At 54.0% G+C, this 26,479-nt stretch overlaps 2 protein-coding genes across 2 annotated transcripts; both read left to right on the forward strand.

Moving 5' to 3' along the window:
- The first annotated feature begins 3,943 nt into the window (after positions 1 to 3,943).
- Positions 3,944 to 15,506, forward strand: ERLIN2 (ER lipid raft associated 2). Its single transcript, XM_074558881.1, has 11 exons — positions 3,944 to 4,104; positions 4,213 to 4,294; positions 4,440 to 4,486; positions 5,097 to 5,158; positions 6,411 to 6,536; positions 8,500 to 8,573; positions 8,937 to 8,995; positions 9,760 to 9,851; positions 10,141 to 10,230; positions 11,644 to 11,723; positions 13,123 to 15,506. The coding sequence occupies exons 1-11, from the start codon at positions 3,998 to 4,000 to the stop codon at positions 13,330 to 13,332; spliced, it is 1,029 nt and encodes a 342-aa protein (XP_074414982.1). The 5' UTR covers positions 3,944 to 3,997; the 3' UTR covers positions 13,333 to 15,506.
- Positions 15,507 to 16,346: 840 nt separating this feature from the next.
- PLPBP (pyridoxal phosphate binding protein) lies at positions 16,347 to 22,372 on the forward strand. The gene is made up of 8 exons (XM_074558882.1): positions 16,347 to 16,495; positions 17,701 to 17,808; positions 18,823 to 18,858; positions 19,379 to 19,454; positions 19,751 to 19,885; positions 19,986 to 20,128; positions 20,538 to 20,636; positions 20,872 to 22,372. The coding sequence occupies exons 1-8, from the start codon at positions 16,400 to 16,402 to the stop codon at positions 21,007 to 21,009; spliced, it is 831 nt and encodes a 276-aa protein (XP_074414983.1). The 5' UTR covers positions 16,347 to 16,399; the 3' UTR covers positions 21,010 to 22,372.
- Positions 22,373 to 26,479: the final 4,107 nt, after the last annotated feature.

Here is a 26,479-nt window from a genome sequence, read left to right on the forward strand (position 1 = left end):
TGGTGCCATCAGCACCATCCATCCTCTGCTGTGCTGTTGGGACACGCGTGAGAGGAGAATTCCCTTTTCCATCGTCACCATCACGCTGCAGCTCAGGGAAGGAGTGACAGTATCCCAGCTGGGGAGGGGACCTGGCTGTGCCAGCCACTCTCCTCCTCCTGGAGCTCCATCCCAGCTCCTCCAGCCCATGTTTTTGGCGGGCTGCTCCCTCCCCCTGCACACAGACGGGCTCTGTTTGCCATTAGCTCCCCCCCCTCTGCCCCAGGAGCCCATCCCAGCACTAATTCTCACGCATGTTTCGGGTAAATCTACTTTCTTTGCCGGCCTGAATTGTGGTTTCCAAGCACCATTAATCATTTCCCTTTAGAAAACAGCATTGGGGGGCTGGAAACACATTGCTCCTTTCTTTGCTGGGGGATGACCTGGCACGCTGGCACCCGGCCACGGGGCTGGCGCCTGCGGGACGTGGAGAGCAACCTCGGGGAGAGCTCCCCTCCTGTGCTGGGAACTGGCTCCCAGTGGGATCAGCGACCCCAGGACACAGCCCAGCTCCTGCCCAGGGGCTGGGGAAGGACAGGAGGAAAGGCTGGGAGTGCCAGTTCTGTAGGGCTTTCCCTCCCCAGAGCCTCCTCCCAGGGGCTGCTCACTGCGAGCTCGGTTGTCTCCCTGCTCTCTGCCCACCCCACACGCCCCTCTTGTGGGTCCTCAGCTCGTGATTTTGGAAGGAAAGAAGGGAGCCCCCTTGCCCTGCTGGCCGTGGGGAGGGGGCACAGTGACCACGTGTGAGCTCTGTGCTGTCAGGGGATGATTAATGGCCAACGCCACGGAGCTGCCAAGGGCTGCATTGTTAGAGCTGACACGGAACGAGCCCCGACACTCTGGAACACAGCTCGGCCCCATAATCAGCAAATAACCTTCCATGGAGGGAACTGGGGGAGTGTTCCCCCTCCCAGAGCAGGAAAGGGCCCAGCCAAGCAGGCTGCAGCTCCCAGCTCCTGCCAGGGATTTCCCTTCCTGGGATCCACTGCTCCTTCAGGTGTCAGCTAGGGGAGAGCTGGATGGGATGGGATGGAATAAAGGGATAGGATGGGATAATGGGATGGGATCCATGGGATGGGGCAGGATGGGATAGGATGGGATCCGTGGGATGGGATGGGATGGGATGGGATCCATGGGATGGGGTCCATGGGATGGGATGGCATCCATGGAATGAGATCCATGAAATGGGATGGGATCCATGAGATGGGATCCATGGGATGGGATGGGATGGGATGGAACTGGAGATGGAGGCAGAATTTGAGATGGGCTCGGGGACAGGATGGAAATGGAGATGGAGGCAGGAGTGGGGTTGGGGCAGGACTGGCTTTGGAGCAGAGCTCTGCACCCCCCGCTGCAGCTGCACAGGTAACCTTAAACGCCAGAGCAGGAGCGCGGGGACGGAGTTTTTCCAGCCCTGTTCGCAGCTGTCAGGCGGTGATTAATGGCCAACAGCCTCGGAATTGCCTTTATTGCCAGCGCGGCATTGTTACAGTGACAGCTAACGAGGGCAGACAGGCTTTACACCGCGCCTTGCCCCGCCCCGCTGGCAACGAGCCGGGACCGAGCTGGGACCGAGCCGGGACCGAGCCGGGACCGAGCTGGGACCGAGCTGGGACCGAGCTGAGACCGAGCCGGGACCAAGCCGGGCCCGTCCTGCCCGGGGCTGCCCCCGGGGAACCCAGCTGTGCCCATGGCTAATCCAGGTGTGCCCATGAGGAACCCAGCTGTGCCCACAGGGAAGTCAGCTATGCCCACGGGGAACCCAGCTGTGCCCAGGGCTAACCTAGCTGTGCCCACAGCCATCCCAGCTGTGCCCATGGGGATCCCAGCTGTGCCCATGGATAATCCAGCTGTGCCCAGGGCTATTCTAGCTGTGCCCACGGCCATCCCATCTCTGCCCATGGCCATCCCAGCTGTGCCATGGCCATCCCATCTCTGCCCATGGCCATCTCAGATGTGCCCACAGCCATCTCAGATGTGCATGCCAACCCCAGCTGTGCCCATGGCCATCCCATCTCTGCCCTCACCCCACCCTGGGTCCCATCCCAGCTCCATCCCCACGAGTCTGGACCCACAAACTCCCAGAGCCCCCCAAATTTTCTCACTGAACTGCACAGAAAACCCCCCAGGATATTTTCACAAGGGCAGGGGGATGAGGTAGGGATGAAAGAGCTGGAGAGAACTGGGTGCAATAACCCATTTATTCCTCCAAACCATTTATTCCTCCAAACAGCCCTGTTAAAACCCCGAGCGCCGTGGCACAGACACCACTGAATGTTCCTGGCCTCCAGTCCAGCGGTAATGATTTTTTTTGGCTTTTTTTTTTTTAGGATTATTACAAATAATATTTACCTTTGTGCTGGTTCACATCTTGATGCTGTTAAACACGTGGCCACAGCTGGTTTCCCGCTCAGGGCAGTGATATAGTGCTGGTGTTATGAAGCAAAACCTCTCCTGCGAGCCAGAACACCCCACATTTAAAAACCTATTACTTTTCAATATTCCATGGATGCATTTTGCTCCAGCTCAGAGCAATTTCCTAGTTTACCCTTATTAAACTGAGAGGGGCTGAGCAGAGCCTTGTGATTTATGAAACACATACTAGATTCATTAAAACCTTTAAAGATTTAATACATTTTATCAAGGCCTTAAATCTGGGCAACCGCCTTTATAAAAACACCAACTGTGGGGTGTTTTTCATCTCTGGCGCCCTTTTGGGCTTCTTTAAGAGCTGTAAAATTTGGATTGACAAATATCGTGGATATTTCATTCCTTATTCCTAAATGGCACTGAACCCTCCTGACAGGGTTGTTATATATAACCTCAGAGATCCATCACGAGGAAAGATCAAATCATTCTGCTTTATTGACATTTTTTACGTGGTTTTTAAGGCTCTTTCCAGGATTTCAGAGCTGGATTATTCTGTTTTCTGGACCATCCCATTTCCTGTGATTGCCCAAACGAGCAGGGGGGTCTGTGTGGGGGGCAGGAGGAGGTCAGAGAAAATGTTATAAAATAAAAATGTTGTGGCTGAGAAATATAAATGTTGTGGCTGAGAACAATAATTGACAGAGGAGGGATTTTGGTTAGATATTAGAGTCAGATCTCCAGGAGCATTTGGACAAGGTGGGATTGTTGGGGTGGCTGTGCAGGGCCAGGAGTTGGACTGGATGACCCAATGGGCCCTTTCCAGCTGAGGGTCTTCTGTGGGAAATGTGGAAAATTGGAAAAGTGGAAATGTGGGAATGTGGAAAATGGGAAAAGGGGGAAAGTGGAAAAGTGGGAAATGTGGAAAATTGGAAAAGTGGAAGTACAGAAAAGTGGGAATGTAGAAAAGAGGGAAATGGAAATGTGGAAGTGTGGAAATGTGGAAAAGTGGAAGTATGAAAAAGTGGGAATGTGGTGGAAATGTGGGAATGTGGGAAAGTGGGAATGTGGAAAAGTGGGAAATGGAAATGTGGAAGTGTGGAAATGTGGAAAAGTAGGAATGTTGAAGAATGGAAATGTGGAAATGTGGGAATGTGGAAAAGGGGAAATGTGGAAAAGGGGAAAAGTGGAAAAGTGGGAATGTGGAAATGTGGAAAAGGGGAAAAGTGGAAATGTGGAAAAGTGGGAATGTGGAAAAGGGGAAATGTGGGAAATGTGGAAAAGTGGGAATGTGGAAAAGTGGGAATGTGGAAAAGGGGAAAAGTGGGAAATGGAAGTGTCCCGACCCGTGGCAGGGGCTGCAATGGGATGAGTCTCGACTTCTCCGCCTCTCCCTGTCCTCCCTCCCCGGGGTCTCGGGGGTCTCCGCACCCCCACCCCTCGGGCGGGCGCGGGCGGGTTTCGAACCCGCGGCCTCCGACTCCTCATTCCCCGCTCCTCCATCGCCCCCTGGCGGCGGCGGCGCGGGGGAGGGTCGCGCGGTGATGACGTCAGTGGCGCGCCGCCGGTGCCGCCGCCGCCGGTGCCGGGCATGGCCCAGCTCGGCGCCATCGCCGCCCTCGCCCTCGGCGTGGCGGCCGCCGCGCTGCTCTCGGCCGTGCACAAGATCGACGAGGGGCACATCGGCGTCTACTACCGGTGAGGCAGCCCGGCGGGGCTCCCTGCGGGGAGAGAGCCGGGTACCGGCCAGCCGCCGCCGCCGCTCACGGTTCTCTGTCTCTCTGTCTCTCTCCCGTTCCCTCACAGCGGCGGAGCGTTGCTGACCTCCACCAGCGGGCCCGGCTTCCACCTCATGCTGCCCTTCATCACGTCCTACAAGTCAGTGCAGGTGCTGCTGGGCGCGGGCCCGGGCGGGGCGGGCACCGGGGGCACCGGGGCTGCTGTGGCCGTGCCCGGTACCGGGGACAGGCGGCTCTCGGTAAAAAATCCCGGGAAAATCCCTCTCTTAAGCCTCTTTCCTTCAATCCCTGCAGACCACGCTGCAGACGGACGAGGTGAAGAATGTCCCGTGCGGTACCAGGTGAGATGGTCGGTGCTTCGGAACCGGCTGGGAGCTGCTCGGAACCGAGCTCAGACTGGGGGCACCGGCAAAACCGAGCTCCTTTCCAGCCCCAAACTGGGGACAGGGACAAAACTGAGCTCCTGCCGAGCCCAAACTGGGGATAATGGCAACACCAAGCTCTTGCCGAGCCCAAATTTGGGACAGTGACAAAACCGAGCTGTCCCCTGCCCCAAATTTGGGACATTGGCAGAACCGAGCTCGTCTCCAGCTCCAAGCTGGGTTCACTGGTAAAACTGAGCTGCCCCCAGCCCCAAACTGGCAAAACCGAGCTCCTCTCCAGCCCCAAACTGAGGAAAATGGCAAAACTGAGCTCTTTCCCATCTCCAAACAGGGGAAATTGGCAAAACCGAGTTCTCCCAGTCCCAAACTGGGGACACTGATAAAACCGAGCTCCTCTCAAGCTCCAAACTGGGCTCACTGGCAAAACCCAGCTCTTCCTAGTCCCAAACTGGGCTCACTGGGAGCCCCAGGCCTGTGTGCTGGGCTGGTCCCACAGAGGGGACAGTCCCCCTTGGAGCCCCTCAGCCTCCTGCAAAGCTCATTTTGTGTTTTCACCGTTTTTTTGCAGTGGGGGAGTGATGATTTATTTCGACAGGATCGAGGTGGTGAATTTCCTCATCCAGAGCGCGGGTGAGTCACCGAGCTCTGCCCTGGGGCTGGGCTGGGCTGGATTTGCATGGAGGGAGCCAGGAGGGGCTGGAATTACCTGGAGGGAGCCAGGCTGTCCCCAGGAGGGGCTGGGCTGGGTTTGGTGGGAGTCAGCCTGTCCTACAGGGGGGTGATGAGTTTGGAATTGCTTGGAGGGAGCCAGGCTGTCCCCAGGAGGGGCTGGGGCAGAGTTTGGTGGGAGTCAGGCTGTCCCCAGGAGGAGCTGGAATTGCTTGGAGGGAGCCAGGCTGTCCCACAGGAGGGGCTGGATGAGCCAGGAGGGAGCCAGGCTGTCCCTCAGGAGGGGCTTGACTGGGTTTGGAGGGAGCCAGACTGTCCCCAGCAGGGTCTGGATTTACCTGGAGGGAGCCAGGTTGTCCCACAGAGGGGGCTGGGCTGGATTTGGAGGGTGCCATGCTGTCCCACAGCAGAGGTTGGGTTTGTCTGGACAGAGCCAGGCTGTCTCACAGGTGTGCCCTGAGCTCTGCCTGTCACCTCTGCCCCCTCCCCATGGAATTTTTGCTGTTGATTTTCTCTATCCCAGCTCCCCTGAGCTTTGTGCAGCAGGTTGGAGTCCCAGGGGGTTCAGGGGCTGTGAGCAAAAGCTCCTGGAGATCCACCTGGGCAGCTTTTCCCAAATCCTTTGGGTTTGAGCATGGGAATGCAGCCCCAGCACTGCCTGGGGGTGCTTCAGACCCTTCTGTTCACAGGGCAGAGTGAGGAAAATACCAGATATTGGTGCCACAAAATAGCAGCAGTGAATAAACCTGCCCTGAGCAGAGGGTTTGAGAGCAGGGGGTGCCTCATTTCATTCTGCACTGAGGCTGAGCTGCAGGGCTTTCCCTGAGGGTGCTGAGCCTGCTTTCCCTGCTCCATCCCCCCTGATCCCTCAGGATGTGTCAGGGAAGGTATAGGGTGGATATTAAGAAAAAATAATAGAAATAGAATAGGAATAGAATGGAATAGGAATAGAATTGGAATGGAATAGAATGGAATGGAATGGAATAGAATAGAATGGAATAGAATGATCAAGTACTGGAATGTTCTTCTCAGGGTAGAATGTTCTTCTCAGGTTCTTCTCACAACCATCTCTGGATGAGTTTCTAAACAGCCTGGACATGGCACTGGGTGCTATGGTCTGGGTGAGGTGTTAGGGCACGGGTTGGACTCAGAGATCTCTTCCAACCTCATCATTCTGTGATTTTCTGATTCTGTGCTTCCACTCCTCTCCCAGTGTACGACATTGTCAAGAACTACACGGCTGACTATGACAAGGCTCTCATCTTCAACAAGATCCACCACGAGCTGAACCAGTTCTGCAGCGTGCACACTCTGCAGGAGGTGTACATCGAGCTCTTTGGTGAGCTGCTGCTCCTGGGGGCTCCCTGTGGGCTGCCAGTGCAGAACCCCAACTGTTGGGGGGTTTTATCCATGAATCCCAACTGTTGGGGGGTTTTATCCATGTTTTATCCATGTTTTATCCATGAATCCCAAGTGTTGGGGGATTTATCCATGTTTTATCAATGAATCCTAACTGTTGGAGGGTTTTACCCATGTTTATTCACGTTTTATTTGTGTTTTATCCATGAATCCCAAGTGTTGGGGGTTTTATCCATGAATCCCAAATGTTGGAGGGTTTTATCCATGAATCCCAAGTGTTGGGGGATTTATCCATGTTTTATCCATGAATCCCAACTGTTGGGGGGTTTATCCATGTTTATTCATGCTTTATTTGTGTTTTATCCATGTTTTATCCATAAATCCCAAGTGTTGGGGGTTTTATCCATGAATTCCAAGTGTTGGGGGGCTTTATCCATGTTTTATCCATGAATCCCAAGTTTTGGGGGATTTATCCATGTTTTATCCTGAATCCCGAGCTGGCTCTGCTTGCAGCAGGGTTCTTAGCCAGCTGCCATGGTTTATCCCCGTTATCTTTTGGAGCTGAGTGCCTCAGTTCTGTTGTAACAACAAACTGCACAGCCAGCCCTGCCAGCAGCCTCCCTTTAGGGAAGGGAGCAGCAATTCTGTGCCATTCTCTGTGCCTGCAGCAGCTGGGATGGATTGAATTGGTCACAGGACTGTCTGATCCAGATGGAACAGCCTGGCTGTGCCTTTCTGCTCTCACAGAAACTCAGCACACACCCCTGGCCAGAGCTTTGGGCTGTAGCTGTGCCCACAGGGCTGGCAGGAGCTGCCCTGCCCAGCAGGCAGGCACAGGGCAGCAGAGAATGAGGGAATTCTGTGGTTTCCTGCAGTGCTGAGTGTTTTGTTCCTGGCTCTGGGCTCACAGGAAATCCTCCCAGGCTTTGGGCTGTTGGGGGCCCAGCAGGACAGGTTTTGTGTGTGAGTGAGCTCAGGGTGTTTGCAGGCTCCTGTTGGCTCTTCAGCCTGGCTTTCCATGGAGCCTTCCCACAGTGGGGCTCAGCTCCCCCCAGTTCCCAGCTGCTGCTGGTGGCTGCATGAGTTCCTGGCCCATGGAGGCTCCAGATGTTGGCAGCTGCTGCTTGAAATGGGCTGAAATCTCCTGAACTTGTGCAAACTCCCTGGAAGCCCTGGGGCTCTGCAGTGGGGCACAGCCCCTCTGAGCAGCCCCACATCACCCTGTGCCCCCACATCTGCCAGCAGGTGCAGGGAACTGATAACAGCTGCTTCCCAAACTCCTGGCTGGCCTTCATCAGGAGCTCCAGAGAGGAAACTGGGACCAAAGGAAACAGTCCAGGAGTGTGATGTGATCCCTCTCAAGGCTGTTACTGTTTGATTTTCCCTCTGCACTTCCCAGCAGGCCCCAGCTGGAAGCTCTGCCCTCCTTGGAGCTTTCATCAGAGCAGGGTTTAGGTTATGTTTCCTTTTGAAATCCTCAGCTGTGCTGGAGTTCTGGGTCTCCTTGAGCCAGAGACATTGCTGATGATTTTTGCAGCCTGTTAAAGTAACTGATGCTGCTGTTTCCCATTCCTGCCTTTCCATTTGCTGGCACAGGTCACAATCAGTCAGGATTTACCTCATCACTCCAGGATTTAGTGGGGAATTTCAGTGGGGAAGGGGTAAGAGCACAGATTGCTGGTTATAAAGATGCTGTATGTGGCTCAGGAAGATTCCAGGCTGCAGGTTAAGGGAAGCTGCAGGGTTTCCTTTCATTCCTGCCACATTCCTGTGGTGTGTCCCATTGCTGGGAGCCTGCCTGGGGTCAGCCCAGCACTTCTTCATCCAACTCCCATTTGTGCTTTCCAGGAATAAGAAATGTGAACCATCCCAGCTCACTCTGGGTGCTGACAGCAAACTGCCTTGGGGGATCTTTCATTCCCTTCTCTTTTCTCTCCAATCAGATCAAATTGATGAAAACCTTAAACTGGCTTTGCAGCAAGACCTAACCACGATGGCCCCTGGATTAATTATACAGGTAATCAGGGTTTGATTGAGATATTGAAGGGGCAGATTGTTGTGGCACTAAAGGCTCTTCAGAAGTTGGGGAGTCAGCAATATGATTGTGAAGAGGGGAAAGAGCTAAAAGGAAACAAGGAACTGAGATTTCTTTAGGAAATTGCTTTACAACACAGATTTCATTTAACCTGGGGAGTAGGAGCAGTGCCCTTCCTGTCCCCTCCCAGTTTTGGTGTGTTGAGTTTCTCCTGGAGTTCCTCTGGGTGCTGCTTTGCCTAGGTTACACTCCTGTCATGTCAGGAGACCTTTCAGTGCTGTTTCTCTGTGGGTTTTGGGCCACACAATCTGTGGCCCAGGTTCTCTTGTGTATCTCTCTGTGCAGGCAGTTCGAGTGACAAAGCCAAACATCCCTGAAACCATCCGGAGGAACTACGAGCTCATGTAAGTGCCCAAAAAGACCCAGAAGGGCACAAGAAGTCAGGGTTGGGGCATTGTGGTGCCCTCAGCCTTCTTCCCCTCAGGATGGGGATGAGGAGGAGCAGCTCTGAGCCCTTCAGCCCTTGAGCACAGGCAGGGTTTGCCCTGGGGCTCCTTCCCCTGCTGAGCCTGAGTGGCAGAGGGATGGATTTCACCACTAATCCTCTTGTTTGACTGGGATGGAGAAACTGTTGATTCAACAAGCTGAAGACTTGCAAAGCTTTGAAATAACTCTCTTTGACAGCACTTGACAGTGCTGATCCCTCTGCAGTGCCCTGAGCCAGCTGCCAGCACTTTGCTCAGCCAGGATTGGATCCCTCTCATCCATTCTGCTTCCCCAGCACTGCCTGTCACCTTTTGGGCTTGCTTGTGGTAAATCCTGTGTAATAAATACAGCAGGATGTGTTGAGAGACTCAGTTCCAGGGTCTCTTCCCTCATTGGGAGCAGGAGCAGAGTTTTTATTTATGTTCACTTTAAAAACTCATGAATATAAGTAAAAACCAAAAAGATAGAAAAGGCAGCAGGGCAGCCTGCAGGGATTGTCACAGGGAAATCTTCCTGCTGTGGAGGGGAGGAAAGAATGTTTTGATTGGGGCAAAAAGCTCTGTGCAGACATTGCTGATCCCACATGCTGGAAGGAGGGGAGAGGCAACAGCTCACTCTGGGGCTGTGCTGGGAGTCCCACAGCACTGAGCTCCTGGATTTAACTGGTTTTTCTGCTCCCCAGGGAGAGTGAGAAGACAAAGCTGCTGATAGCAGCCCAGAAGCAGAAGGTGGTGGAGAAGGAAGCAGAGACAGAGAGGAAGAAAGCTCTGATAGGTCTGTGGGGCTGGGCTGGGAGAGGGAATGGGGGGACAGAGAGCAGAGACCCCAGGGAGGGAGGGATGCACCTGGTTCACTGAGACCTTCCCTGATCTGAAACATCCCCAAAGAAACTCAGGAGTTTCTCAAGTGGGTTCCAGCTTTGTTCTCTGCAGGCTGGAAATTGTTCCCACCGTTTATTTGCACCTGAAGTGGGTGATGAGTGAGGATTTTCCAGGGTGAGGCTGCTCCTGGTGTTAGGAAAACGTGTGATGACAGCGTGGGCGTGTTCTTGTTTGCATTGCAGAGGCAGAAAAGATTGCACAAGTTGCTGAAATAACTTATGGGCAGAAAGTGATGGAAAAGGAGACAGAGAAGAGGATTTCAGAGATTGAAGGTGAGTGAGGGGTGAGCTTTCCTGTAAGTAAATCCTGAAGGAGTTCTTGAAGTGTGTGCTGACTGTTCTTCAGTCCAGGCTGACGTTCTCAGGGGTAAAGTTCTTGACCACAAGCAGGAGTAGGAATTCCTTTGCAGGCTGTGCTTCTTGAAACTCCCTTTCTCAAGGTGATCTCTGTAGGAGTTTGAACTTAAGGAGATGTTCCCTCACCCCTCTGGTGAAGTGCTTTGTCAAAGAAACTCCAGGGCGTGGAGAGGGCTCTGCAATTCCAGCTCAGGAGTGGCAAGGCCTTTTTACCCCTTACATTCATTAGAGGCCCTGACAAGCTTTGCAGAAGCCATTGAGGAGCCAATTAAGAGTTTTACAGGTCAGCAGCTTCTCATTAAGAAGCTCTTTGCAGAAATACAATGGGATTTATTTCTTATAACTGTGTCAGCAGGTGCCAGCCCTCAGTCTGGCAGAGGATTCCTGCCTCCTCCTTTTCTTCCTGGTGTCTCTGACTGGGCCCAAGCTCTCCTTTTAGCCAGGAGAGGAAGCTCTGGGCCAGACCATCCAGCTGTTTACAGGATCTTGAAGTGCAGCAGCTCCCAGGCCTCCCTGCTAGGGGAAGTAAACAAATGGTTTATCCAGCTGTGCAGCTCTCAGATGTTGCAATTGCAAAAAAAATTGTGTGGCTCCATGCCTTAGAAGGAGTGGCAGGACATGGGCAGAATTCTACTCATTTTATCTTTTCCCTGCTGGCCTGATAGCCATCATTATTTATCACTGGATGGATGCAGAGGCAGAGGGGGAGAGGAGTGCAGAAAAGGGGGAATGTTCCTTAAGTGTCTGTGCCAGGAGTCAGGAATTTCAGTATCCACAGTCAGAGCCTTGGAGCAATTGTTGATAGAGCAGAGAAAAGGATTCAGAGATCCTGGCCAGGATCTCTGCAAGGGGCAGAGCCTGTAGAGGTTAAAATCCCCCTGTTCTGCCTGCCAGAACTTCATCTGCACATCCCAAACCCCATCTGGGAATCCCATCCACAGCCCAGAGAATCTGCTGGGCTGCCCAGGCTGCTGCTGGCCCTGGGCAGGGGCTGTGGGTAAATCCCACGTCTGCAGTTCTGCATTTCAGCACCAGAGTCAGCCCTGGCTCGAGAAGAAAGGCTGAGCTCTGCCCACGTGATGGGGATAATCAAATCCTGATGTTTGTCAAGTTCTTGGAGCTCTGCAGTTGCAGATGCAATTTGCTTCTTGGTGCTCTCATCCTGCAGCCATTTAACTGTAAATTGAGCTCCCATTTCTGGGTTTCCCATTTTGTTCCCTCTTCCCTGTGTAGTTCAGAGGTGGCTCTGGCCACCTTCTGAAGAGTTACCAGCTGCAAACAGTGCAAAGGGAAATAAAAATGTGATTGAGAGCATGTGTTTGCTTCCAGATGCTGCTTTTCTTGCACGAGAGAAGGCGAGAGCTGATGCTGAGTGTTACACTGCAATGAAGGTGGCTGAGGCCAACAAGGTACTGTGCTCTCCTTTGTGGTGCCTCAGGCTGTAGGGAAATACCAGCACCAGGGCAGGCAGTGATCCTTGTTTAAGTCAAAAAGCAAAACAAGGCCGTGTCCTCTCAGCAGAGCTTTCATCTGAAACAATTAGTCAACAATTAGATCCTTATTTGCAAGTTCATTTTGTTCTCTGATCCGTGTCAGGGTGTGTGAAATCTCTGTTCTGCCAGGGGCTCACCGGGCTCTCTGTGGAATATCACTTTCAGTGCTGCCCTTTCACACTGTTGTGATGAGAAATGTGTTTTCATTGCAGTCTCAAGTTGGCAGGGAGATCTCCAGGGTGACAGGCAGGGGCAGAATAAGGGAAAGAACTGATCTCAGACACCCTGGGAGAGCCTCAGTACTGCAGAAGTAAAAACAACAAAAAATCCAACGTGCAAACAGAAAAATGACATGGATAGAATGGCCAGGTGTGTTCCTGCCCACAGCAAGCTCCCAGGATATCCCAGCAGGACGTTTTAGTTGTGTGGTGGCCAGGGAGAAGGAGCAGAGAACTGGGGTGTTTGTGCCCAGGGTTTGTCCTCTCTTAAAATGTCATTATCCTGAAGGAATGAGCCAGATTCACCCAGAGTCACTGGTGGATCTGCTCCCAGGAGAGAGCCAGGGATGTTTCCCTCCTCAGAGCCAGGGATATTTCCCCCTCTTAACCAGGGATGTTTCCCTCTCAGATCCAGGGATGTTTCCCCCCTCACATCCAGAGATACTTCCCTCAGATCCAGGGATGTTTGCCTCAGAGCCAGGGATGTTTTCCCCCTCACATCCAGGGATGTTTCCCTCCTCAGAGCCAGAGATGTTTCCCCCCTCAGAGCCAGGGATATTTCCCTCAGAGCCAGGGATGTTTCCCTCTCAGAACTAGAGATGTTTCCCCCTCAGAGCCAGGGATGTTTCCCCCTCACAGCCAGGGATATTTCCCTCACATCCAGGGATATTTTTCCCCTCAGAACCAGGAGTGTTTCCCTCAGATCCAGGGACGTTTCCCTCCTCACATCCAGGGATATTTCCCTCAGAGACAGGAATGTTTTCCCCTTCAGAACCAGGGATGTTTCCCTCCTCAGAGCCAGGGATGTTTCACCCCTCACATCCAGGGATATTTCCCTCAGAGCCAGGAATGTTTTCCCCCTCAGAACCAGGGACGTTTCCCTCCTCAGTACTCTCCTTGCAGGGGCTGCAGTGAGGGATGAGCTCTCCAGCCTCTCCATCACGCTGCCCTCAGCCCTGCTTGGGTAAATCCTGGCTCTGGGCACTCTGTTTTCCCTGGGGAGGGCTGGCCATGCCCCGTGGAAAGCCTCATATGCTCAGGTAGGAATTTCCTTTTCCCAAACCTGAGCTTAAGTGACTGATTTTCTCTCCGTGCAGCTCAAGTTAACTCCTGAGTACTTGCAGCTGATGAAGTACAAGGCAATTGCAGCCAACAGCAAGATCTACTTTGGCAAAGATATTCCCAACATGTTCATGGACTCTGCAGGGAGCCAGAGCAAATCTGCAGAGGGACTGGCAGAAGGAATCCAAGAGGAGGACGGAGCAGGAACCAGTGAGGACACAAAACTACTTCATAACATCAACTGAAAAGATTTCTATTCATTTTCTATCAAAAAATCACGAACTGGGAAATTCCTTTTAGTTTTCTCCCTTTTCCTGTGCTGAAAGAGATGAATCAGATTTAATCCTTTCAATCTTTTATATGACAATTAGACACAAGGACTTTGGTATTTATGGGGTGGGTTTTCTGGTAATTTCTAAGCTCCAGGTTTGTTCTGTAGCTGCACCTCCCCAGCTCTTGGGTCATCCAGACCAAGGATTTGGGAGAGGCTGTCAGGGCTATCAGCTGGGTGGGAGCCTCATTTGGGATTGAGGTGGTTCAGAGCAGTTGCAGCTAAAGAAAAGTTGATGTTTTGGAAGGAGGGGAATTGCTGCTACAACTTGTTGTAGGGGTTTTTTTCTTACTAAAAATTCCAAGTACTTTATTTCAATCCCCTCTGAAAATAAGGTGCTAGATTTTGTACATTACATACAAGTGGCTGCTCCAGGCTGGGGCTGCTGAGCCCACATGAGGTGACCCCATGAGGGACAGAGGAGCCCTGCAGGTCCCACCCATGGGGGGATCAAAGCCTTAGACCACATCACACTGAGAGTGACCCAAAAATCTTCATTTTCTGTGTCCTGACTGCTTTGTTTTCCATTTGTCACGTTTTTGTGGGGCACAGGAGAGTTGTCCCAGCAGTTCAGCTGCAGCATCCTGGAGTGCAGAGCTGGGTGAGATTTTCAGTGAAACAATGGAAATTGTCACAAAAAAACCAGAGAGAAAAGAATTTTTGTCTCAGGGACCCTGACTTTACAAAAGGCCTTGCTGGGGAGGAGCTGCAGGAGGGTTTTTCAGTTTGTTATCTGCTCTGTGGGAGCAGCTGGATCTCAGTGTTTACAGTGTCTGACTAGAAAAAGAACCTTCAGGTGGAGCTGAAGTGATCTCCTGTGGGATTGGGGCTGACTGGACCTTGTGGAAGGAAGGACAAACCATGATCCTGAGACAAGCAGCTCTTCCTGAAGCACCCAAAGATGGATTCCCCTTCTTGTCTCAGAACACTTTTCCAGAATGTACCTTCCCCTCCTGAGAGCTGATCAGCTCCTCACATCCCAGATGCAAGGAGGGAACAGAGATTTCTTTTCCACACATGCAAAATTGGAGGATAAAAGTCCAGGCCTAGAGAGAACATTTATTTTTTTCCCTACCCAATCCAGCAGCAGAGCCTGGTGATTAATTGCTGATGTAATTAGAGGCCAGGATGCTCTTCTGAGATGATGCCAGTGCTCCTACCCCAAATTTTTGCTGCCTGGTCTCACCTTTCAGTGTTCAAACCCTCATCTCTCTGTGTTGCTCTGAGAGAGAGCTCAGGTGAATCTCAGCTGCTGCCTCCAGGGTTTTTACAGCAGTTTTCTCTTCCCTGTTGATGCTTGAAAATGCAAAATAGAAATGAAGCATTAGAGTCCCATCCTCTTTGTATTTCTTAGAAAATATGAACCTACATCAGACTCAATTCCCTCCCCAGGGAGGCTGTGATATTCCTGACTCATAACTAGGTCTGTGCAGGCAGATCCTAACAGGGAATAGCAGAAATTTCACCATGAGGATGAGCTCACTTGAGATTGTTCTGTGTTCATGCTTGAGGTTTCCATCAGCAACTAACACCTCCTTTTACACAAGTATTTTTCACTAATGAAAGGATCCTACTAAGCCAAAGTGGTATTATAAAGGCTTTTTTTTAATGTGTGATTTCACAGCAAGATAATAGCTTGGGATAAAGAGCTCTTAATGATTTTTTTTTAATTAAAACCCTGACTGCTGAAGTATTAGTGTAATTTAGTTAAGTTGTTCTAAGAGTAAAAAAAGAAAAGCAAAGTTGAGAGTGTGTCAGTCTTCATAAGCCAAAATCCTTTGTTGTGTCTTCATTCAGGTTTGTTCACTCTAAAATGTTCTGAATGTTCCAGAGTGGATCAGTCTCTCCATGTAAACCTTTATTCCTCTGTTTTTAGCAGGCAAGTTGTCCTGTTTATGTAATCCTGAGATGAAGATCTGAACTTTAAACCCACTCTATAGCAAAGGGAACAGAGGTTTGTGGCACTGCTGAGAGCTGGGAGCATGGAAATGCTCTGCCAGAGCAGTCCTTGATCTTCTTATGTACTGAATTCAAAGCCTTTTTATTTTGGTATTTGCTATGACAATAAAATGGCCTTCGATTTTAGAATCTTCCAATGTTACCATCAGGGTTTGTGGATGGAATTTAGTAGGAGATGTTTGCAGGGGAGGATTTTGCAGAGGGAAGGTCAGGGGGATTGGGGGGCTCTGGGGTGCTGGGGGTAGGGCTGGTTCTCCTTTTCCAGTGAGGAGGAGGAAGGTGGAAGAAGGAATCCCATTTCTGTCAGCGCCTGCTTTGCTACGGAATGAGCAAAACCACCAGATTGGAGCAGCAAACACCTCGGATTTGGTGAAGTTCGCAGAAAATCCTTGTCGTGTTTTACCAGACAAAGGGCAGGAACCTTCTGGCTGTTTTTAGCCAGCTGTGTCAACACTGGATCTGCAGAGGGCCGGCGAAGTTCTGCACATTAAGACAAATATTTGAGTTAATGTGTTCCAGCCGGCGCTTCCCACTCTGCCCCGGGAGCTCCTCCATAAAGCCAGGCCTTGTCCCGGCCCCTCCGGCTGCTGTGGGGCTCTGGCCGCGCTCCAGGCGCTGCCCACACCTCAGGCAGGGCCTGCGGGACAATTCCCGTTCCCTGCTGCGCTTCCACGACGCCTTTTCCCCTCAGAAATTGAAACTGAGCCCCTTGGAGGCGGCTCCTCCTGCAGGAATAGCAACATCATCTTTGGGGGTGGGACCGTGACAGTGGGGTGGGCTGGTGGCAGCCCTCGCTGCTGTTACTGAGGGCACGGAATGATTTGGATTTGTCACCAAAATCCAGGGAAGGGAACAAGCGGGGATCCGCTGTTCCTCAGGGCCGCCATGACGGCCGCGACCTTCCCAACATGGCGGCCTCGCCCCGCCCCACCGCTCCCATTGGCTGGCGGCGCCGTCGGAGCGATCTGATTGGCGGAGAGCGGGGGCGGGGCAGGTGTGTGGCGGAAGTGGCGGCGGGGGGGATGTGGAGAGCGGGCATGGCCGCCGGGGACGGGCTGGGCCCGGCGCTCCGCGCCGTCACCGAGCAGGTGCAGCAAGCGGCGGCGCGGCGGCCGCAGGTGAGCCCTGGGGACACGGGGGACACCCCGGCGGGACACGCGGGGCGGGGTCGCTGTGGCTGCGACAGACCTCAATCACCATAGGGGCGGGCCCGCGTTGTGGGCACAGGTCAGCGGTGACCGTGGGGACGAGCCCGCAGTGGGGACAGGCCCGCAGTGCCACCGGGACGAGTCCCACCATGGGAACAGGTCACCGGTGACCGAGGGGACAGACCTGCATTGCCACCGGGCCAGGTCACTGGTGACCATGGGGACAGGCCCGCAGTGCCACCAGGACTGGTGCCACCATGGGCACCGACCCGCAGTGTCACTGATATGGGTCCCAGTGTGGGGACAGACCTGCAGTGCCACTGGGACAGGTCACCGTGGGCACAGCTGGTCGCTGTGGGGACAGACCCGCAGTGCCTGCAGTGCCGTGGGGACGGGTCCCACTGTGGGCACAGACCCACTGTGCCACCGGGATGGATCCCACCATGGGTACAGGCTGCTGGTCACCATGGGCACAGACCTGCAGTGCCACCGGGACTGGTGCCACCATGGGCACAGACCCGTAGTGCCAGCAGGATGAGTCTCACCATGGGCACAGGTCACTGGTGACCATGGGGACAGACCCACAGTGCCACCGGGATTGCTCTCACCATGGGGACAGGTCATTGGTGACCATGAGCACAGACCTGCAGTGCCACTGGGATAGGTCCTACCATGGGGACAGGTTGCTAGTCACCATGGGTACAGACCCACAGTGGCACCGGGATGAGTCCCACCATGGGGACAGGTCACTGGTGACCGTGGGCACAGACCTGCCGTGCCACCAGGACGGGTCCCACCATGGTCACAGCTGATCACCATGGGGACAGAGTCGCAGTGCCACCATGGGCGCACCGGACAGGTCAGTGGTGATCATGGGGACAAACCCACAATGCTACCAGGATAGGTCCCACCATGGGGACAGACCCACAGTGGCACTGGGATGGGTCCCACCATGGGCACAGGTCACTAGTGACCGTGGGCACAGACCCACAGTGCCCAGGGCCAGCACACCAGGATGTGGCCGTGCACACCCCCAGCAGCGGAGCCGGCCCCGCTATCGCGACAGCGCTCCCTCCTGTCGAGCCGGCACTCCCCGCCAGGGCCGGGCTCCCCTCGCTTCCCCCCGGGGCTGGGCTGGGCTGGGCTCCCCGTGCTCACCCTCCGTGCTCCCGCAGGGGCTCCCGGCCGTGCAGCCGCGGCTCGTGGCCGTCAGCAAGACCAAACCAGCAGAGATGGTGATGGAAGCCTACAGCCATGGGCAGCGCAGCTTCGGGGAGAACTACGTGAGTGGGGGGGCTGGGAAGGGTCAGGGGGCTGGGAAGGATTGGGGGGCTGGAAAAGGTCAGCAGGGTTGGGATGGGGTCAGCGGGGCTGGGAAGGATTGGGGGGCTGGAAAAGGTCAGCAGGGTTGGGATGGGGTCAGCAGGGCTGGAAGGGTTTGTGGGGCTGGGAAGGGTTGAGGGGACTGGAAAAGAACAGCAGGGCTGGAAGGGTTTGTGGGGCTGGGAAGGGTTGAGGGGACTGGAAAAGAACAGCAGGGCTGGGACAGGGACAGCAGGGCTGGGACAGGGACAGCAGGGCTGGAAGGGTCAGCAGGGCTGGAAGGGTTTGGGTGGCTAAAAAGGGTCAGGGCTGGGACAGGGTTAGCAGAGCTGGAACAGTCAGCAGGGCTGGACAGGGTGAGAGGGGCTGGGAAGGGTTGGGGGGGCTGGGAAGGGTTGGAGGGCTAGAAAGGGTTAGCAGGGATGGAAAGGGTTGTGGGGACAGGGTCAGCAGGGCTGGGAAAGGTTGGGAGGCTGGAAAGGGTTTGGGGGGCTGGAAAGGGTCAGGGCTGAAAAGATTGAGGATCTGGGACAGGGTCAGCAGAGCTGGAAGGGTTTGGGGGACTGGGAAGGGTCAGCAGGGCTAGGACAGGGTCAGCAGAGCTGGGACAGGGCCCCTGCAGAGGGCACAGAATCCCAAAATCATTCCAAGCTCTCCAAGGGCATCAAATCCAAGCTGTGCCCAATCCCCACCTTGTCACCCAGCCACCTCCTGAGTCCTTCCTTGGACACCTCCCGGGATGGGGACTCCAACACCTCCCTGGACAGCCCTTTCCAATGTTCAACAACCCTTTCTGTGAAGAAATTCCTCCTGAAGGCCTAGGCCAGCTCAGTTTGAGTGGCTCTGTGGTGACACATCATTCCCTGGCCTCGTGTTTTGGGGCTCAGCTTGGCCCCAAGATCACACATCCCAAAGACACCAATCGTCTGCCTGCTGTGGGTTTAACAGAATTTAATTCTCCTTCACTCTCCCAGGTTCAGGAGCTGCTGGAAAAGGCATCAGACTCCAGGGTAAGCACACAGTTCCCTTCATGCTTTTTTACCATGTATAGCTGTGTCCTGGGAGCTGCTCAAAGTCCTGGGCTTTGTTAGGGATTTGGTTGGATCCTTATCTGTGCAGATAAATGCTGGGGTGGGTTATTCTTGGCTCAGCTCCTCTGCCCTGCTCCCCCTCCTGCCTTGCTGGCTCCATCTGCCTCAGTCATGATTTGTCTGCACAAGGCTCTGCCTTTTGTGCTCTCTTTAGGAGAAGCACAGTCCTTGTTGAAAAAAAAAAAACATGTTAGCACTCAGTTTGGGAAAAATATCATTTTATAAATGTTGCACAATGTTCCCATGGACAGCATTCCCTGCAGCCACAAACCCACCCCTGTCCAGGCTCAACCTCAGCACAACCACAGGCTGAGCCTTCAGGATCAACAAACAGAGAAATTGGGTGTCTGGTATTTGGTTGTGGGCAAACTAAGACTGAAGTGCTGAGTGGGGGAAGAGGGAATTGTTGTTCCAACCTGAGCACTCCCTCTGCTTTCAGATTCTCTCATCCTGCCCAGACATCAAGTGGCATTTCATTGGCCACCTGCAGAAGAACAATGTCAACAAGCTGATCGGTGAGTGCTGCTTGGTTTGGTGTGGGCAGTGATCCTCCAGTGCTCAGATGTGTCAGGGAGGGTCAGGATTTCACAGAAAGGCTCTTCCCCCAGAGGGTGCTGAAATGGGCACAGCCCTGAGGCTGCCAGAGCTCCAGGAAGGTTTGGACAATGCCCCCAGGATGGGATTTTGGGGTGTTTGGGCAGGAAGAGTTGGACTCAGCCATCCCTGGGGATCCCTTCCATCCCTGAAACAATCCCCATGAACTCCCAAACAATCCCATGCAGAATTCCCTCAGGCTGTGTTCTCTCCCCAGCTGTCCCAAACCTGTTCATGCTGGAAACAGTGGATTCTGTGAAGCTGGCAGACAGAGTGAACAGCTCATGGCAGAAAAAAGGCTCACCCCAGAGGCTGAAGGTCATGGTGCAAGTTAACACCAGCGGGGAGGACAGTGAGTGGCTCTTGGTGACAAATGCCTGGCTTGGCAGGGAACTGGGACAGGCTGGGCTCTGAGAGCAGAGCTGGGCACTGATCTCCCTGTGCTTTTGCAGGCAAGCATGGCCTTGCCCCTGGGGACACCACGGCTGCTGTGGAGCATGTCATCACCAAGTGCCCCAGCCTGGAGTTTGTGGGGCTGATGACCATTGGCAGCATCGGCCATGACCTCAGTAAGGGGCCAAATCCTGACTTCCAGGTAAGGTTTCCTCAGAGGAAATGTCACTGTGGGCTGGTTTCCTGGCAGTTTGTCTGTCCCAGTCAAATCAGGGTAAGTGAGGCTGTCAGGAGGCAGGAACACCTTGTGCAGAACCTTCAGTATGTGTGTCAGTGCAGGTGGGAGGCTTCTTTCTGCAGGGTGTTGCTCCCAGCCATGCTCTGAAGCTGCAGTCAGGATTTTGGAGCCCCAGGTGAGGTTTGAGCCTCCTGTGTGTTGTCAGTAAATCTGGGCAACCTCCAGACTCTGTTATGGTGCTTCCATGGGAAGTGTGGGAGCTGCAGGTTCTGTGTGGAGGAGACATCAGGGACAGGCAGGAACCAGGATCAGTGGGACAGAGCTGGCTTGGCTGTCCAGGTGTGTCACCTCTGCTGTCCCCTGTGCCCTGCAGGTGCTGCTGTCCCTCAGGCAGGAGGTGTGTGAGAAGCTGAACCTGGCCCTGGACAAGGTGGAGCTGAGCATGGGCATGTCCACAGACTTCCAGCACGCAGTAAGTGTGTTCCTGCCCCTTCCCTGGGCCTGCACCCCAAATTCCAGCTCAGGTGCCACCCAGACAGGCCTCTAAAGCTTCCCCTTGGGTGAAGATCCTGGTCCTGGGGGAGATTCCTGGGATCAAATCAGCCCCTGGGTGTAGCTGTGGGTGCTGAGTCCATGGGGAACCATCCTGTGAGAGCTGTGGGGTGCTGGCAGCCCTGCCCTGAGCTGCTCCTCTCTGTCTCTTGCAGATAGAGGTTGGATCCACCAACGTCAGGATCGGGAGCACCATTTTTGGAGAGAGGGATTATTCCAACAAAACCACTGGAGGCAAGGCTCCTGCAGGGGGTGGAGGCCAAGCAGAGGCTGTGACAGTGCAGGGCCACTAAAGGGAACACAAGTGGCCTCAGCAGAGCAGAGACCTCACTATGCATTTTACCTCCCTCCGTGTCGGCACCCACCCTGATGGTGAGAGGGAATTCCTCAGAGCAGGGGCCAGAATGCCTCATGATCATTGTGATTCTAGAGTATCCCTAAAAACTGGAGATCTGCTTAACCAACAAGGAGATTGAGGGTTGGAAGTGGCTGTGGTGTCTTGGTTCCTCAGGGTCATCAAGGACAGAGACTTTGGGGTAACTGGGCTGGACAAACACACACCCAAAGGTGTTTGTCAGGCTGGAGTTGCTGCTGAGCAAGGTGGGTGGCACTGCAGCAGTGCTGGTGGTTGTTTTTGCTGAGGACTTCATTCAACACGTGATGATCTTGCCAGAAACCTGTAAATGTTCCCCCAAATACAAGTTTTGCCTGTGGATGGTCACACAGGAGCTGGGATGGGGCCCAGGAGAGGCCTTGGGGAAGGGTGAGTGACAGGCACAGGGGACTGAGGAGCTCAGCTGCCACTGAGAGTTCATGCTGTGAGGCTTTGGCTGCACATCACAAGTGTGGGAGTGACTTTTCAGCTCAATTTTATCCTTTTCAGGCTGACACTGACTTTTCCCATGGCTGCCCAAATGTGGAATGCTTTCCCCCCTTCCCTTCCTTTCCCCTCCTCTGTTGTTGGGAATTATTTTCATCCTGCCTGGTAGTTTTGCTGCTGTTTTTTGGTCAGAATGGAGGTTTTCTGCCAGCTTGCTGCTGCTTTCCAAGGTGATTCCCTCATGGTTTGGTGCCTGTGCCATCCCCTTTACACCTGTGTGAGGATAACAGTGCTTGGCTCAGGGCAGAATAATTCAGAAAAGGAACTTTTATTGTCCCACTGCATTCTGGGTTCCTGAAAAAAAAATCATTTGGCCACTGAGAGAGTTTCTAAGCTGTGTCTTAACATCTTCTCATGCTTTTGGAAGAGGGAAATGGGAAATGCAGTAAGTTCCCATCAGGTGTGAGCAGACCTCCTGCCTCGTCCTGTGTTGTTCAGCCAGTCTCACAACCCATGTCCCAGCTGATTTTTGGGCTTTTGTGTCTGCTGAGAGGAGGAAGAGAGCTCAGCTGCCAGCAGGACCATCCTCCCCAGGCTTTGCTCTGTGTGCTCCGTGTGGTTCCACCTCGCTGTTGGTTTCACTCTCTCTGAAATCTGAATGTAAATGAGAAGAGAACTCCACCCCCAACCTGTCGTAGTTCCGTGGTTTAGAAGCACCGAGGGGTCGGGGCCGCCCCCCTCGGCTGCACCGTGTGTGGTTCATAGTCCTGTAATAAACAGTGCTCAGTGCAATGCCATCTGTGCCAGCTCAAAAGCTATTAAAGATGTTATTTTTATGTCCCAGCGTGGTGAATAAATGCCCTGAGCTGCCCTTGGAGCTGCTTCCTCAGCCTGGGGCGGGGAGAGGAGGGTGAAAAGCAGCTGAGATGGGGCTGGCAGAGAAAACGAAGTGGGTTTTGATCAGGATGGGTCAGAACTCGCTGTCGTGTGTCACAAGCTGTCGTGTGTCGCGAGCTGTCCCCGCAGGAGCCCCTGGGTGGCGCTGCCCGCCCGGGCGCGGGGTCCGAGCCCCAAAATCGCCCTGTGCCCACCTTGCTCAGGTGCTGAGACCCTCGGGGGGCTCGGGGATGCGCTTTGCCCAGGACACCCCTCCAGGACACCTCTCTGGGCTGCTCCACGTGGCCATCAGGGACAGCCTGAGTGACTGTGACCGTGTTCACAGGGGTCTCAGGTTGAGGGAAGAGACGAGGATCTGACTCCATGTTTCAGAAGGCTTGATTTATTATTTCATTATATATATTACATTAAAACTATACTAAAAGAATAGAAGAAAGGATTTCATCAGAAGGCTGGATAAGAATAGAATAGAATAGAATAGAATAGAATAGAATAGAATAGAATAGAATAGAATAGAATAGAATAGAATAGAATAGAATAGAATAGAATAGAATAGAGTGATAACAAAGGTTTGTGGCTTGGACAGAGAGTCTGAGACAGCCAAACTGTGATTGGCCATTAATTAGAAACAACCACATGAGACCAATCACAGATGCACCTGTTGCATTCCACAGCAGCAGATAACCATTGTTTGCATTTTGTTCTTGAAGCTTCTCAGCTTCTCAGAAGGAAAAATCCTAAGGAAAGGATTTTTAATGAAAAGATGTCTGTGCCAGGTGACAGCCTGGGGACAGCCCGAGCTGGGCTGTGACAAAGGTCTGGAGATGAGCGGGGATCTGCAACAGCTTCTGCTCCTTCCCCAGCAGTTTCTTCTCCCACCCATGCAGCTTCCAGCTGATTTTTCTCGTTGTGCACCAAAGGTTTTCCCGCTCCCCAGGGCTCTGAGGAGCAGAGGGCGCTGCCCCAGGGCGGACGGGAGCGGGGATGGCACTGGGCACCGGTCGGGGGGCACAGGGCTCAGACCACCCATCCCTCTGCAGGGCTCACCCGGCAGATGGGAGCTGCTGGTCACTGGAGTGCAGCCAGAGGATGAAAGAGCTCTGAAAGAGCCCTGAAAGAATCCTGAAAGAATCCTCGGCCTCGGGATGAACCTCGGCCCCCGCCCCCGGCTGGGTTTGCATCCAGCCCAGTCCCAGCCACTCCAGCTCAGGCTCCCTGAACCATCCCTGCCTTGCAGGACTGTGCTACCCTCGTGATTTCCAGTGGCTGGCGGTGCTGGATGGCCCCAGGATCCCCAGCGATCCCCTGAGGTCACCACATGTCCCTTGGGTGGAGGTGAACCAAGCTGACCCCCCCAGAACCTCGGCACTTCACATGCTCCGTGCTGAAAAACCTCCTGGGGGCTTGGAGCATGGCCATGGGCAGATTTGGCTGATTCTAGGGAGAATAAACCCCTTGATGGTGCTGGATTTGCTGCTGCTCTTGGGAAATGAGTTATCCCCACCCTTGGGGAAGCACCAGGGCCCAAAGAGCAGAGATGGGGAGCTGGGATCAGCTCCCTGCTGCTCCTGGTGGGAGCTGGGACAGCCAGAGCAGCTCGGATCCCCCTGCAGCCCTTCAGGGTGGGAAGTGTGTTTATTTCTGGGTAAAACTTCCTGGGAGCTTGGAGTACACCCATGGGCAGATTTGGCTGATTCCAGGGAGAATAAACCCCTTGATGGTGCTGGATTTGCTGCTGCTCCTGGGAAATTATTCATCCTCACCCTTGGGATAGCCCCAGGACCCAAAGAGCAGAGATGGGGAGGGAGATCAGCTCCCTGCTCCTCCTGGTGGGAGCTGGGACAGCCAGAGCAGCTCGGATCCCCCTGCAGCCCTTCAAAGTGGGAAGTGTGTTTATTTCTGGGATATCGCCTTTCCGGCAGGAAGGACGGCCACTGCCAAGGTTTTTATTGGATCCCAGTGAAAGGAACTGAGAGAGTCTCGTGCTTGTTGTCTTTCCCTGTGCCGGCAGTTAAGGGGGATTTTTTACCTTCGAGTGGGAGGGAGGGAGGGACACAGGGATTTGGCATCCAGCACCGTGGAGATGGAGTTTCAAACCCTGCCTTGTCTCCTGGGCTGGAAGCATCAGGAGGGGTCAGGGCTGGAAAAGCAGGGAGAGGGGCTTGGAAGCACTTGAAAGAACCTGAACTCTCAGGCTCAAAGCATGTGGAAAGTGTTGCTTGAGCTGCTCTCCTCCAGCGGGGCTGGGGCAGGGTATTCCACACGTCGCAGCTTGGACAAGGTTCTCACTGTTCTTGGAGGGAGTTTAGAGGCTGAAATTCTGAAGGGGAGGCACAGCAGTGTGATTGCTTCAGAGGGTCATGGATGCAATTCTAGTGCTGGAGCTCCTGGACACTCAGATTTCTTCATTTGGGGTTCATGCAGTTAAAGGAGGTGGCTGATCCCAGTATCCTGAGGAGTTTTGGGGTGTCTCTGTGTGGTGATGGTGCTGGGTGTGTTGTGAGAGACTCCTCTCCCTTGTGGGAATGCCCAGGGGGAGCAGCAGGCTCCAGCCTGGAGCTCACCCCCCCCAGGCCACTCCTGCTCTGGGCAGTGCTGGAAGGGGTCTTTGAGAATGTCACAGACACTTTCTTATGAAAAACCCTTTCCTTAGGATTTTTCCTCCTGAGAAGCTGAGAAGCCTCAGGAACAAAATGTCAACATTGATTATCTGCTGCTGTGGAATGCAACAGGTGCATCTGTGATTGGTCTCATGTGGTTGTTTCTAATTAATGGCCAATCACAGTCAGCTGGCTCGGACAGAGACCCACCAGGATCGTTGGTGCTGCACGGGACAAGCCCAGGACAATCCCACCCTGTCCCCAAGACCCCTTGAGCCAAGGGTGTCCTGTGCCAGGGCTCACTCTGGGGCAGCGTCATTCCCCAGGCAGGGAAAATTCTGCTCAGTGGAAAAAAACGGCAAGAAAAAAACCAACAAAAAACGGAAATACGTGGGACACCTCATTGTCTCTCTCACCAGCAGGATGATGCTGCTCTCCAGGGCTCCACAGCTGATCCCTGGTGCCAAAATGGGAGGTCTGTAGGGTGGGACTGGCCATGGAAGAGCCCTTGAGGGCCACAATCCTTGTCCCTGCCTGGGTGCCCGGGAGCACATGTGGGAGCAGCCTGGGCTGTGAATTGAGCAGTTCTGAGTGTGAGCTGAGCAGTTCTGGGTATGAGCTGAGCAGTTTTCTGCTCCCCAGCGCCCTATTCTGCCACGCCGGGTCCTATTTATTTAGAGAAAGGAGTAAATTTCTTTTCCCCTCCAGGAGCTGTTGGTCCTGGAGAGAAACCGCATTCCCAGCGTCGTCTCGTCGTCCTTCCATGACCCTTTCCCTTCGCTCCCTCCTGGCACGGGGTCCCGCAGACTTCACTGCCGCCTTTTGATCCCTTTTGATTCGGCGCTGCAGCGAGCCGTGGCCTCGGAGAAGCCGAGCCCCGGGGCGGCCGGGAGGGCTGCGGGGACGTGGGAGGGGGGAACGGGAAGAAAAATATTGAACTTAGCGAGAAAAGCAGCGGAGCAAACAGGGAAGCAGAGAGGAAGCTGGGAGGGGACAAGGCAGTGACCACGGAGTGAACTGTGAGAGCTTTGGGACAGCACAGAACTCCCGAAAACTCACAAAAAGAGCTCCTGGGTGGGGGACACTGGAGGGCCTCAGCCAGGTGACACTGGGCTCTCCATCCCACTTGTGAGCTTTCCTCTTAGGGCCCTTCCTTGTGTGTCAGCCCCTCACAAACACTCGTGGGGACTTTCAGTCCTTTGTCAGTTTGGGGAAATCATCCCCTGCCACATCCCTGCCCAGCTGTTCCCTGCTCTTGTCACAGCCGGGATGTCGCATCGAGGTGGCCACAGGGACCCTGCGGGCTCTGATCCACGCTGGGCGCGGGCTGGGAGCACCCGGAGCGCTCCGTGGGACCGCGGCATCGCCACTGCCGGTCCTGCGGGACCCCACGGGGCTCCCGCTCGGTGCCGTCGGCGGGGCTGGGGCGGGCCGGGGCGGGCCGGG

This window comes from Zonotrichia albicollis, chromosome 26 (genome assembly GCF_047830755.1).
Source record: "Zonotrichia albicollis isolate bZonAlb1 chromosome 26, bZonAlb1.hap1, whole genome shotgun sequence".
NCBI lineage: Eukaryota > Metazoa > Chordata > Aves > Passeriformes > Passerellidae > Zonotrichia > Zonotrichia albicollis.

What these genes read in the sequence shown, in the direction of transcription:
- PLPBP (XM_074558882.1), top strand. Translation starts at nt 16,400, where the DNA reads ATGTGGAGAGCGGGCATGGCCGCCGGGGACGGGCTGGGCCCGGCGCTC. An exon ending in CGGCGGCGCGGCGGCCGCAG is followed by an intron (nt 16,496 to 17,700) that starts GTGAGCCCTGGG and finishes GTGCTCCCGCAG; the next exon opens with GGGCTCCCGGCCGTGCAGCC. An exon ending in GCAGCTTCGGGGAGAACTAC is followed by an intron (nt 17,809 to 18,822) that starts GTGAGTGGGGGG and finishes TCACTCTCCCAG; the next exon opens with GTTCAGGAGCTGCTGGAAAA.
- ERLIN2 (XM_074558881.1), top strand. Translation starts at nt 3,998, where the DNA reads ATGGCCCAGCTCGGCGCCATCGCCGCCCTCGCCCTCGGCGTGGCGGCC. An exon ending in CCCCTGGATTAATTATACAG is followed by an intron (nt 8,574 to 8,936) that starts GTAATCAGGGTT and finishes CTCTCTGTGCAG; the next exon opens with GCAGTTCGAGTGACAAAGCC. An exon ending in GAGGAAGAAAGCTCTGATAG is followed by an intron (nt 9,852 to 10,140) that starts GTCTGTGGGGCT and finishes TTTGCATTGCAG; the next exon opens with AGGCAGAAAAGATTGCACAA.